We start from the raw sequence: 12,664 nt of genomic DNA on the forward strand, positions 1-12,664 counted from the left end.
GCCAGGAAGGGACTCAACCCAAGAATCTCAAAATGGAACTGTGAAGTGCCCCACCACTTCTGCCAGGTCACCACAGGACGAGCGATACTGACCCAGAAGTAAGCTAAGTAAGGGAGGGGTTTGCACCCTTTGGAAAGGCCAATGAAACGTTTATCTTACCCTGAAAACCCTTCTGTTCCAAGAAGGTATGGGAAGTTTTAGATTTTCAAGACTTCAGAAGTCTCATCTGAACAGCTTTAAAAGAATTGACTGAGGAGCCGAGAACTACTGGCACTTATATTAATGAATTCTGCAATCCCCACGGATGTGTTGGAAGATCAGGGTAGAAACAAAGAGGTATGTTACTCTGTAGGATCGGAGTTAACATTTGAACTACGTAATTTGGTGTCAGCTCTATGGGGCATGAAAGAAAAGAGGCTGATGATTAGAGAGATAATAATCGGGGGAAAAAAGGATACCGCCTTTTAGATAATGCCAACCTGCATGGCTGATGGGAACTAGCTCTTGTCAAGCTAGTTATCAAGATTCAAGATTAGAAGTTCAGCTGACAAAAGTAACCACTGCCTAGAGCTACAAGGAATTGCTAAAGGCATTTTCCTTTGTGCCTGATGACATTCAGCGGGGAAAAAAAATAAAAGGCACAACAGAAGATCAACATAGCGTATACCACATATAGCGAACTGGGACTCGAGCCATCCTGAGATCCCGCTACAATTTTTTTGTGCCCCAATACTATTAATAAGGAGGGAGTTTGATAGTTCTTAGAAGACATGCCAGGGCATGCTACATGATACTCAGATTAGGCAGCAAACTGGGCTGGTGAAACCACAGATCTACCTTGAGCACACACCAACATTAATCAATACAGACCTGTTCTGAAAGACAGTGAATGTGGACGTCTTTGGGGTGGACCAAAAATTGCATACAAACTCTTAGTTTAGAACATAAACAGCCTAAAACCATTATAATGAAGAATTTTGCCTGTATCATTAATTTCTATGAACAAAGCAAAGAAGTTGTCCCTTAGTTTTTGACCAACAAAGCGATGTGATGGATTGGAAGCAGCAGTGCACATGGCACAAACATGACCAACATCGCTCATTCTAAACCCCTGAAAACACCACTTAGGGTAAGGAACCACCTCAGCTGCAACCCGGCTGCTGGCATTGTCTTCCTACGTATTGTTTTTAGAATACTAGGGCCCAGAGAATATTTTACTATCTTAGGTAAAATCCACATATTTCCTGCTTTATTAATCTTATTTGAAGACTAGATTAGTGGAATAACTGCAAATCTGTGTTCTCTCCTCAACATGCCCATCAGACTGAGCTACAGTCCAATGCTTTACAAATTTTAGATCAGAGGAATGTAATTTATTAGCAAGTTATTAGCAAGAGGCAGATCTGGTGAAAATTATGAGGTATAACTTACCCCATCCATACCCTTCTGTGCCACCTTTCAGTCCCAACTGGTGTCATAACCACTCACTATGAAAATAGTTAGGAGCACTACAGCATGAATCTGAATGTGCAACTGCCCAACTTCCTTAAAATCTGAATTCTCAAGAAACAAAACGGTAAGTAAGCTAAAATTACGTATCACAAAGAAAACATCTTTTAAAAAGACAAGGAATTCTTAATGACCTACCAAAGCTCTTAATTAGTTCCACAGTTAAAGGCCAAGGACAAAACATTCCTGCTGTTCACTAGAAGACAACCAAGTACTTTAAGCTCACATACTTGAATTGACACACACACACACACACAAAAGAAAAAGAGACATGCTTAAGGGGAGGCCAAATTGTTTTATTTAATTTTTTAGTAACCAATTGGATTTTTGGCAGAAAGCTCTGCTATGTTCTGTTGGTGTGGGGGTTTGGGGGGTTTTTTTGGGTTTTTTTTGTGGGTTTTTTTTTTTTTTTTTACTTCTTTAAAGAAATCAGCAGTGCTCAAATTGATGGGTTGGAATTTTGGTCAAATTCCAGTTAATTTCAAAAACAAACAGATGAACAGGAATTCCAGATACCGTTTCCAGAGCAGAGAGCAAAACTTCACATTTGTATGAAAATTCCATGTTTGGGTATCGACTGGGACACAGAATGTAAAACTATTGTCAGTAGTGCATGAACATTCACATTTGATCTGGAACCTTAGAATCAGAAAGCTGTACTCTCCTTCCAAAATTTTCATTACCTTGTGCAAATCAAGTCAAGTCTTCATGTGTCAAGAACACACTTAAAATTGTCCATATTTTATATACAAGACATCTACCATTCAGGCAGTGCAAAATACATCCTTTCATAACAAAACTAAAATGTACCTCTCAAAGTATGAACAAGAATATACACATAATACATGATATACACTATTTACACAACCATAAAAAATATAATACAAGGAATTTTTTTTTTTTTTAAATGTGATTATAAGACTTGACAATCTTTTGCAAATTTAGTTGCAACAAGGCATGTAAAAGTTTCCTGGATGGAGTTGAGTTTGCCAATTATTCAAAGAGGTCTTGGAAACTAGGCTTGAACTTTCAGGAGAGTTTTCAAGTGGACTGCCATCAGCTCCCGGTTTTGGTCAGACAGTTCAGCTGTGCCACCCACCCAGTGGCTGGGGGGCTTTGGAAGGACACTGGGAGATGGCGGGTCACTGAATTTTGCCCCAGCGTAACTTTCTTTTTGGCTCGCTTCAGCTAGGGTGATTGGTTTCTTGGACTTGGCATTTCTGAAGTTCTCTGTGTTTTTAAGTGGCTTTTTCTCCTGCTTCTGAATCGCTTCTGGCGACACAGAGTCTTGCCAAAAGTTCTCTATCTTTTTTGCCGAGGTGATCTTTGCCAGCGGCACGTTACATTTACTCTTCTGCCTGTTAATCTTTGGTTGTTCACACAGATGTAAACTGTGAACAGGCTGGCTGTAGGGGATGGCAGCCTTCTCAGTCTTTCCCATCTTGTTCTTTAAGAACTGCGGAGACAAAGAACTCGCGTCAAGGCGCCACCCCTCTCCTCAAGGGGTACCTCCCCACACAAAGCACCGCCGCCGGGGCATCTGCCGGCCGCAAGCACCGGCGGCTCTGGGGACCGCCTCACCCAGGAGAGGCGGAGGGGGGGCAAGGAGCCTCCCCCCGCTGCACGCCTTGCACAACTCCTCCGTTACCACGGCCGCGGCGCGGACACCACAGCCCCGTCCGCCGGCGGCAACGGCTCAGCGCCTCTCTTCCCTCCGCAGCCGCCATGGGGCGCTGCGCCCCGCGCACGTCCCGCCCTGCGCGCGCAGGAGGCGGCGGGCGCGCGGCCAGCAGGCTAAATCCGGCTGTTGCTGGGCGCAACGGCGGCCGCCCATTGGTGGCGCCGACCAGCCAATCGCCGGCCGCGCTTCCTCACTCCCCCCCCCCCCCGCCCCCCTCCTCCCGGGCCCCGTCCGAGCGGGCGTAACGGAAACTCTCTGCCCCCTCCCTCCGTCCCCGCGCTCCCCCGTCCCCCCACACGCAGGCAGGGGCCGAGCCGCCCCCTGACCCCCCTCCGGCGGGCAGGAGAGCCGCCTCCCGGAGTACGGGAGAAGCGGCGGGGGGAAGGGGGAGAAGAAGTGATCAGAAGTAGCGGTGCCCCGTGTTTACCTCCTTCCTGAGGGGTTTGCTGGGCGCGGGTCTGGAGGGGGCGGGCGCGGGGGGCTCCTCTGCGGGGGCCGTTACCACGCCAGGGGCGGCGGAGACCGCTGGCGCAGGGGGAGCGCGAAGTTCGCCCGCGCCGTGCATGCCCAGCGGGGTTCTTCTCCCCAGGCCGGCGCGATGCTGTTGGTACTGTTGGTAGCGGCTGGGCAGGAGCCCCGCGGGGCTGGGCCGGATCTTCCCCTTCCTCCGCCGGACTCTTCTCAGCGCGGGCCGTGCGCTGCCCCCCGGGCCCGCCAGGCAGCAGCTAGGCTGGTTCTCACAGTTGCTGTCCCCTCGCCTGAGGCGCTGGACAAGAGCGGAGGGCAGCCGCCTGGGGTCTTCGGTGCCTGCCGAGATCCGAGCCAGGAAGGGCGGCGGCGCCGTCGTGGTGACCATGGTGGGACGTGGGTACCCAGAGCTGTACCGGGAGAGGGGTCGAGCCCAGGAGGGGATGAGCGGGTCGGGTCGCTGGGGAGTGTCTGCCCGGGCTTTGTGGGCTGAGATGGTGGCGCAATCGGATCCGCTGCTAGGAGAACATGGCGGGGGAGTGAAAGGAGCAGCCAGCAGCGCCCCGGTGTTGTTACCCGAGAGGGCACACCCCCTTCCGACACCTCACCAATCGCCATGCGAGCAGAGCGCGAGCGCCACGCCCCTCTACCGCGCTCCGCCAATCCCGGCGGAACGGCCGCCTCTCTGGCCCCGCCTCTGCCAATCAGAAGCGACACAAACACTTGGGACCACGCCCGCTTCCGCAGGCAGCCCAATCGGAGCTGACACAAACAGCGGCACGCCCCAGTCTCCGAGTCACGGGCCCGCAGTGCGAAGCGCAGGGACGGGACGGGCGGTTCTCCCTGTGAGCGCCGCCGGCCAATCGGGCGGCACACAAACAACCTCGGCCACGCCCCCGGGAGCCGCGCAGCCAATCCAGGGGGACGTAAATAGGCGGTGGTGCGCCCCCTAGTGGTCGGCGGCGCACCGGCGACCAGGCACGCGTCGCCCGCCATGGAGGTGCCGGCGGTGCGGCCCGTGGTGGTCAGGCTCCCGGCCGTGGCGCAGGAGGGACCCGGTAGCGAGGCGGCGGGGCGGAGACGGGACGAGCGCAGCCTGGAGGCGTTGAGCCTGGCTGCCGGCGGCGGAGCAGCAGCGGTGGCGCGGCAGCAGCTGCCGGAGGGGCGGCGGGCGACGCTGGCGAGCGCCCTGGAGCTGGAGGGGACGGTGCTGCGCGAGGGGCGCCTCACCCAGTTCGTAGCCAACAATCTGGAGCGGCGGATCCGGCTGAGCGGCGCCCCGCGGGGCGAGCCCCCGGCGGCAGCGGCGGCAGGAGGCGGCGGCTCCATCCCCGCCATCGACCCCGGGGCGCTGCAGGACGTGGTGGCCCTGGCCGGGCAGGTGGCGGCGCAGGTGGACGAGCTGCTGCGCAACGTGCACTGCGGGCTGCAGGCCCTGACGGCTCTCAGCGTCGGCTGCATCCAGACCTACCGTGACGGCGTGGAGAGCCTAGGCGAGGCAGCCGACCTCAGCATCCGCGCCATGTACGCCCTGGTGGCGCGCTGCGAGGAGCTGGACCGCGCCATGCAGCCCGTGCCCGCCCTGGCCAAGCGCATCCGCGACATGAAGGGCACTCTGGAGCGGCTGGAGGGGCTCTGCAAGTAGCGCCGCTCGGGCGGGGGTCGCCGCCCCGCCGCCCTTCCGCTGCCACCGGTACGCTGAGCGAGGAACCGCCGGGCCTGCCCTTGCTGTGCTAGTGGCGCGGCCGCTGGGCCTGCGCCGGGCGCTGGACGGGGTTTGGCGCTTCCGGCCCGGTGGCTGCCCGGCCCTGCCGGGGCTGCCGAGGGCCTTCCCTCAGGCGGCCGCTCTCCCGCCCCGGTAGCCCCGCCGCCGGGCCCGCTGTCTACCTGTACAGCCTTCGTCTGCCTCTGTGCCCCGTACGTGACCAGCCGAGATCCGTCGCCAGTTCGCTGGTATTAATCTGGAGGAAGTGAGATTTTTGCAACTGATGAAGGAAAAGGTCCCAGTTGAAGTCGCGGGGTAAATGGCAGACGGTGCTGCTTAGCTTCAGCTCCATTAAAGAATTTGGATTCCACATGCCTTATGCTTTCTATTTATTGAGGGCTAGGAAAAACTAACCAATCTTAAGGAAGAGCAGCTGGTAATATTTTTTTTTTAAACAGATTTGAAATGATTGTGAACACTTGCTTGCTGCTTACAGGCATACGTGCTTATTTGTAATTGACTTTGTGCCTGGTGAGTAATTCTCCCTTGTGCAGTTACAGCACATGAGCACACAGAACACTGCTGTCTCTTATAGGACGCAGTTTTAAGAGAAGAGGAAATTTAATATATATAACAAAGACACTTGGTTACAGAGAATATAAAATCCATAGAATATAAGTGAGATTCAGATAACAAATCCACATGCAAAGTTCTAAATAAAAGCCCTCAGATAAAATGTGCTTTGCCTCTGTTAGTCTCTACAGTTTTCACAGTGTAAGAGTTCAAATGGCATCACTGTGAAATGATCTTGTGATCTTGTTGAGGGCTTTGTTTTTTTTTTCAGTTGGGAATATATTTAATTAGATGAGGAACATGAATATGTGACAGGGGTGTATGACTGACATAAAATGGGTACTTTGGGGGAATGTATAACTTGAAGCTTTTGTATATGCATCACTGTATGCAGAAGTGATCTTGCTGTATCAGTAAGTGTTTCCTCTGAGGCCTGAGAGTAGCCAAATTCTCTGATCGCTATTGTTCCTATGCAACTAGCCTCTTACATGATACTCTTAGCAAGGCGTTTAGGACACAAATGTCCTTGTAACAAGATTTCAGCAGAGAAATGATCACTGTGATCTTATGTATGTATAGTGGTGCTTTCAGTGACCAGTGGCTCCTAAAAACCTTGGGGCAAAGGCAGCCAGAAATACTACTCAAGTCTTGTAACTTTGGGTTGCAGAGCAGACAGGTTTACGATGGGTGCAGCTGCTACGCCACCATAATCTCATGAGGAACACTGGGTGAGGGGCGGATGCTGTGATAGACGGTGCTTCTGCTTGTAGACGATATTGAATTGTAACAAAATAATTTGTTTTTATGCCGCCCTGGTTAGCATAATACCAGTCTCTGGCCTGTTTTGGGTTTCTCAATATGGCCGTGTGTTTCCCTCAGCACAAGATGTATTTCATGTGTGACCTTCCAGCCCTACCAACGGGAGAAGGCTGGAAGTGGGCAGTGCCAAGGTCACGCTCTTTACGGTCACAGCTCTTGTGGTACTGTCTTCTGGGGCATAGCCGTGGCTCCAGAAAGGGACCAGAGGTCTTACAGAGATTAGCTGAGAGAGAAAAGTGAGAACTTAAGTGCCCCTGCCCATGGGCCTAGGAAAACACTAAAGATTTCTTAACACCACTGCAACAGCTGTACTCTTAATAGTTTTGGGGTGTTATTCTTGGGAAAGTTTGAACTTTTCTATCATGGAGATGTAGTAGTTTTGCTAAGTATGTTTCGTATATGTTGAGTGAAAACCAAAGTTTGATGTTGCTTAACTTGTGCGTATTGTTGAAATATACTGGCAAGCTTGTTTGTACAGCCACATACAGCTATGCTTTATTCACACAGGCTGAGGTGAAGCTTTAAAGCAGATGTGTTCCAGTACGCTGTCGGTTTTCAATAGTGTTTCATTTAGTCACCTGTGTTCAGTGCTAATTCCCTGCTAAAATTGTCAAGTCTGTAGAATAAAATGATTACTTTTATGTTTTCAATTGGTAGCGATTAGTTGTTGTTGAAGTGCTTCACTTCTTAATTACTGCTCTTCTTATTTGGTAAAATAATTTGAAAGCTAGTTTAAACTCTGCTCCTGCATCTGCACAGAGACACTTTAATGTGATTGCAGAGCCGGTTTCAGTCTAGGCCCTCAGGCAGTAATTTCTGACAGTGATGTCATTCATGTGATGAAAAAGGGATGACTAGTGAATTACAAGCATGAAGGAAGCAGTAATTACACTGTTTGAATTTGTTTTTTAATATCTGTCTGAATGCTTCAGCTTGTTTGAAGGGCAGACTTCCCTGAGGTTGGTGAAGTGGCTCCTGTTCCCAGGTGTCTGACTTTTATGTTTGCCATCCCTGGGGCAGGCATGGCTGAAATGATGCAAGCCTGTTCTGTGCCACCGCAGTCGATACTGGTGTGTTACCACATAGCTGCCTGGTCCTTCTGCAGCGAGAAGCTTCTGTACTGCCTTTTGATCCTAGTCCAGGCTTTCTTGTGCTGTTAATTTTGGCACTTGCAACTTCTGGATGTTGAGTGTGAAAGCTTTCAGGTTCTTTTACCCTTTTTTGCTTAACCTGTCGTTGAGCAGAGTAAACCCATGCTTGGGTTTTCCAAGACCTTCAGATCGGTTTGCATGTATTTTCTTGCTTAGTCACTCAGCTTTACAATTGGTCTTCTTTTCCTCGTCAGCTGCCAAGTGAACTTTCATTGTAGCAAGGTGGGCAAGGTCAAAGAAGAAAACTAACAAAATAAAATGATGTGCAGAGCACTAAGCAGAGCCAGACACAAAATTTGCTGTGTGCCAGGAATGACCTCCCTGCTTTGATAACCGCCAGTGACTGTTAGGAATTAGGTTAGTTTGATTATTCTTATTTTCTTTTCCTTCAGGAAAAGTGCCAGATCTGACCATGAAAGTCCTTTTTCTGATGAAGAAGTGCTTGGTTCTGCTTCATTCACGACTTTTTTTTTTTCCTTCCCTCTTTCATGAGGCTTTATGTTCCCTGACTGAATCAATTCCATATGCATGCTATTTAAAGGAGCTTTACCAGATAAAACCTTACTGCAGCTGAAAAAAAACCCCAATCAGTCACCCAAAGCAGGAACGAACATCACTGACATTTCACCTTTAAGGCTTTTCTTCAACCTTATTTAATTGCATCAGGTATTCAGTAAGTAAATATATCAACTTTGTGTGTGTCTTTCTGCCAGCCAGACTCTAAAATATGTAAGTCCTTGTCTGGAATGCCCAGATTTATGGTGGTACTTACACCCATGAGTAAGGTCTTGGCTGAGTTACCGGTATGAGGTACAGCATGCAAGTTGAATCCAAGAGCATACCTCTTAGCACACAACTATTTTAAAATGGGTTTAAATAGTATGGCTGTATTACCAGAAGACAAAACCCTTAATTTAAAAGCTTTAAAGTTAACAGCAGCTTTCCAGAGGAGTTGGAGATCAGCAATGCTAGCAAACCTTGTTAGCTGAAACTGAAAGGTCTTGAAGATAGAGGCCTCTTGCAATAGGTGTCATCTGACATAAGACAGGTTCTTGCTGTCAGATGCCTTGTCCTGATCAACACTGGAGTGTAGACCTGAGAACAATTTTAAAGGATTAGTAGATTGTATTTTTGTTACTGTCACAACCTGCTTTTATTGCAAGGAAATTGCTTTGAGAAAAGGACAGTCCTTTAAAAATGATACTGGGTCCAATTAGTACGTTTTTGTGAATATTGTCTCCTGGCCCTGTCCAGGAAACATATCCTGGATCCTCCTGCCATGCATGTAAGAGCACACATGGAAGAGAGAGATCCATGACGTCTCCTTTAGAAAGCTTACCACAGTATTGCATCAGATGCTGGAACTGAAACTCAGCTGCATTTCACGTTTGCTGCTCCAGCTTGGTGCCTGGGGAAGGCTTTTGTCATCGTCAGCATCTGCTATTCAGAGCTCCAGGAATAGAGACGTGATCAGTGGCCTTGGGCCCTGACCTTACACCCTGTTAAGACAACTGTAGCATTAGGCCCTTATCTTGTAACAGGAAAAATGATAAAGGATCAAAATTTCAGAGCTTCCTGCTGTTCTGATTCCCTCCTAAACATTAGAAGCAATGCAAAAAACCCAAACCAAACTAAAAAGCCATAATGCCCCTTCCCCTTCTGCCCCCAAGACCGCTGATTGATCCCTCTTTGCAAATCTGAAAGGATGTAAATAGGTTGGCAGTTTCGTAAATAAGATACTGGCCGTTGAGGATAATGTGCTTGAGATGCCCTCCACAGTAGTGTTGAATCCTGGTGAGACTTAAGAGAACCTGAGTTTAAGAAAATGAAATACTACATTTTAGTTATAGTATCGATAGGGTTGGAGATGGGGCAGTCTACACAACACTCACAAAACTGGGATCTATTGTTAGCAGGGTTGGGCTGCTGTGTGCATTGGTCAGGATGCAGCAACATTCATTAACTGGGAGAGCAGAAAAGCAGAGTTAAAACTATCTATCTTGATTGTTTTCCTAGATTACAGCTAGAAAGCGCTGTCACTGTAATTGGTTCCAGAATTCGAGTTAATGTTGCTGTAACTACTATGAAGTACCTTTTCTTGAAAGTTGATTTATTTCAAAGGAGGATAATAATTTATGTCAATATTTTTATCTTCATAAATGCTAGTTACTGAGGGGAGGATCCCAGGATTTTGTCCAAGCTGCATTTCTTGTCTCGGTGTGACCTACCACGGTTTTTCCTTGTTTTCTTTGTGGGCAGTGCTGGAAAAGTTCCCAGCATTGAACTTGCTTGTGAGACAAAGAGCCATGCCCAGCGAGTGGTTAGGAAGCACTTTGTTAAGTTCAGCTTCCTTGTCTAGAAGTACATGTAAATGAAGGGGCAAAAAACCCTGCAAACTTGCCAATCACTGCTAACTTCACAGTGATGTAATAATCCTGGGTACCTGGTTTGTCACTGGGATTGTTTGATGAGACTCACTAGCAGAAAATCCAAAAAATTCCAAGTGGAAATCTTAGCTTTTTAATAAATTAGTCTTCTGTCTATGGCATAATATCAGGAGTGACATTTACCAGCCACTTTCACTCTAATGAGATTCTTCTTGTCTGAATTTGAGCTGTTGCCATGCAAGGAAATGCTAACCTGAAAATAAAGTCCTTTAAAGTCAGAACATTTGGCTGTGTTCTCTTTCTGTTTTCGCTGCCTAAGCAGTTTGTTTACTTGGTGGATTTTTTTTCCCAGGCCGGGACTTTCCAGTGACGTGTCCTCAGCTGGAAGGGGAGGGGAGTTTCTTACCACTGAGCAACACTGGGATTTTCCGTTTTCCAAAACTCTTCCTCCCTGCCATTTATAGTTAATGATATGGATCTACTTTGGTTTTGCTTCCCTCTTTAAAGAAAGAGATGTGCAACTACAAGCCTTTCATTTCTCCTGCTCCTCTGTCATCAGCTTGTTCTTGTTTGCTGAGAGCAACTGGAAGGTTATAACGGTGTCACCCCCCTGCTCACCGTTTTCCACAGCCACCAGCTGTACCGCCTTTCCCCTGGGAAAACCTTGTTGTGGACCTCATCAGTTCTCAGCATTATTATTTGATCCCACTTACCTTCTGTGTTCAGTTGCATGAGTTGCTACATCAGTGGTGGTATACCACTAAGACACCAGCCTTCTTACTTGGCTCAGTTATGTCCTCTTTCAGCTGCCCTTGTTGTTTTCCATCCCTATTCTGCCTCAAATTCAAAATGGTTGTCTGCAAGTCCTGGCTGAAGCTTGCTTCTGCTGCCTTCCTGGCCTATTCTCTTTTGATGTCACCCATTCCTTTATCCTTTAAAATATCTCCATACATTACCTTATGCTTTCTTTTGCTATGATTTCCATGCTGCTGTCTTTTGCAGTGCTCCTTGCATCCAGAATATGCACCACCAATTGTCTGTTTTATAAATTAACCCTCAGGAATTTATAAATTAACCCTCAGCAAGTCAGAAACCACAGAGTAGATTTCTACTTACTACACTAAACAGAAAGCATTACAGAAAAATTAAACATCTATAACAGAAGAAAGCTCAGTTGTCTTATTTGGTTCTGATCTATTTTAATAATATGCCAACAAATGCAAATACAACTGAGCAAACTACTTGCAAAATAATGCCAGTATAACTATGTGTGCTATGATGTATCTGGTCAGAGATGGGACAATCAATCAGCTGTTGCTTACACAGGCTCTTGAAGATGGGGTTATAGAATACCAAATACCATGTGACATGGTGAGGTGATGCAATATTTGTAAAATATGTGCAAGACACCAAAGCAAACTGTGTTGTTTGTCCTTTTAATCATAGAAAGATTAAGTAAATACTGGAGTAAAGCTACTGCTAAATGGGATTATGGTCTCCCCGCCTGCCTTTTTGCTTGCGCACACACAGGGCCCTCACTGACTTTACGAAGGGCTGTATATATTTATGTGGAAATTAAAAAACTTAATAGAATGTGTTATATTTCTTACTTGCAACAAACCTTGGAAAAGAACAGTGCTAAAGAAGGATGGACTTGAATATTAGGAGTACAGGATATGCCAAACCAGTTCCTCCCATTTGTTCACCAAAATTCTCATATACATAATTTAGTATGGCAAATAAATTCCTTTTTAACAAGATTCTTGTTCCCTTACTCTCAGTGATGCACAGTCAATGGACAAATGCAAGTCATAACCAAAGGACTAATTCTACTTATGTGTTAAAATGTGTTAAAAATTAATGTTGGGATGTACTGAGTTGAATAGCTGTAAAAAATCAAGCTTAAAAGTTGTTAAAATTTAAGTTTTAATAATGGTGAACTAGGTAGTTCTTAATAAGTATTATTAAAATACCTATCAGCAAGGATTGCAAAGACTTCAGCCCAGCCAAACATCAGGGTCCTTTCTTACACTCTGAACCGTAAGTAAGTGATGTAACTGATTGGACATTCAGTGAAGTAGGAGTCAAGGAACATGTTTCCCATATGTGTTAATACAAACCAGAAAAATTGTGTAACTTGTTGATGACTACTGGAATTTACATAGCACTGGAGAAATTTTTGGTTGCAGCGTTCATTCGTCAGCATTTGGGGTTGTGAAATCGCATGTACATAGTGTTTGTCCTTGGTTATTCATGAGCTGCGCTTCCAGATAGGGATGAACACTTTGTCTCAGAAACAGTCCCGTTTCACTAACAGACAAAACAAGGACTGAGACAAACCTGTGTTTGTTTCTCTACGAATCTGTAAGCG

At 47.2% G+C, this 12,664-nt stretch overlaps 2 protein-coding genes across 2 annotated transcripts; one reads left to right on the top strand and one right to left on the bottom strand.

Annotated features, from left to right (window-relative positions):
- Positions 1-1,784: 1,784 nt before the first annotated feature.
- PNRC1 (proline rich nuclear receptor coactivator 1) lies at positions 1,785-4,255 on the bottom strand. The gene is made up of 2 exons (XM_030491167.1): positions 3,618-4,255; positions 1,785-2,965 (listed from the first exon to the last, which is right to left on the bottom strand). The coding sequence occupies exons 1-2, from the start codon at positions 4,044-4,046 to the stop codon at positions 2,525-2,527; spliced, it is 870 nt and encodes a 289-aa protein (XP_030347027.1). The 5' UTR covers positions 4,047-4,255; the 3' UTR covers positions 1,785-2,524.
- BORCS6 (BLOC-1 related complex subunit 6) lies at positions 4,081-10,574 on the top strand. The gene is given in 2 exon segments (XM_030491165.1): positions 4,081-4,432; positions 4,435-10,574. Coding segments are annotated over 2 exon segments (1,200 nt in total). The 5' UTR covers positions 4,081-4,101; the 3' UTR covers positions 5,304-10,574.
- Positions 10,575-12,664: the final 2,090 nt, after the last annotated feature.

Source organism: Strigops habroptila, chromosome 6, assembly GCF_004027225.2.
Source record: "Strigops habroptila isolate Jane chromosome 6, bStrHab1.2.pri, whole genome shotgun sequence".
In the NCBI taxonomy this organism is placed as follows: Eukaryota; Metazoa; Chordata; class Aves; order Psittaciformes; family Psittacidae; genus Strigops; species Strigops habroptila.

Excerpts from the sequence above, each read along its gene's own strand:
- PNRC1 (XM_030491167.1), bottom strand. The coding sequence starts at position 4,046 with ATGGTCACCACGACGGCGCCGCCGCCCTTCCTGGCTCGGATCTCGGCA. Across the intron at positions 2,966-3,617 it reads GCAAACCCCTCAGGAAGGAG|TTCTTAAAGAACAAGATGGG; the intron begins GTAAACACGGGG and ends TTGTCTCCGCAG.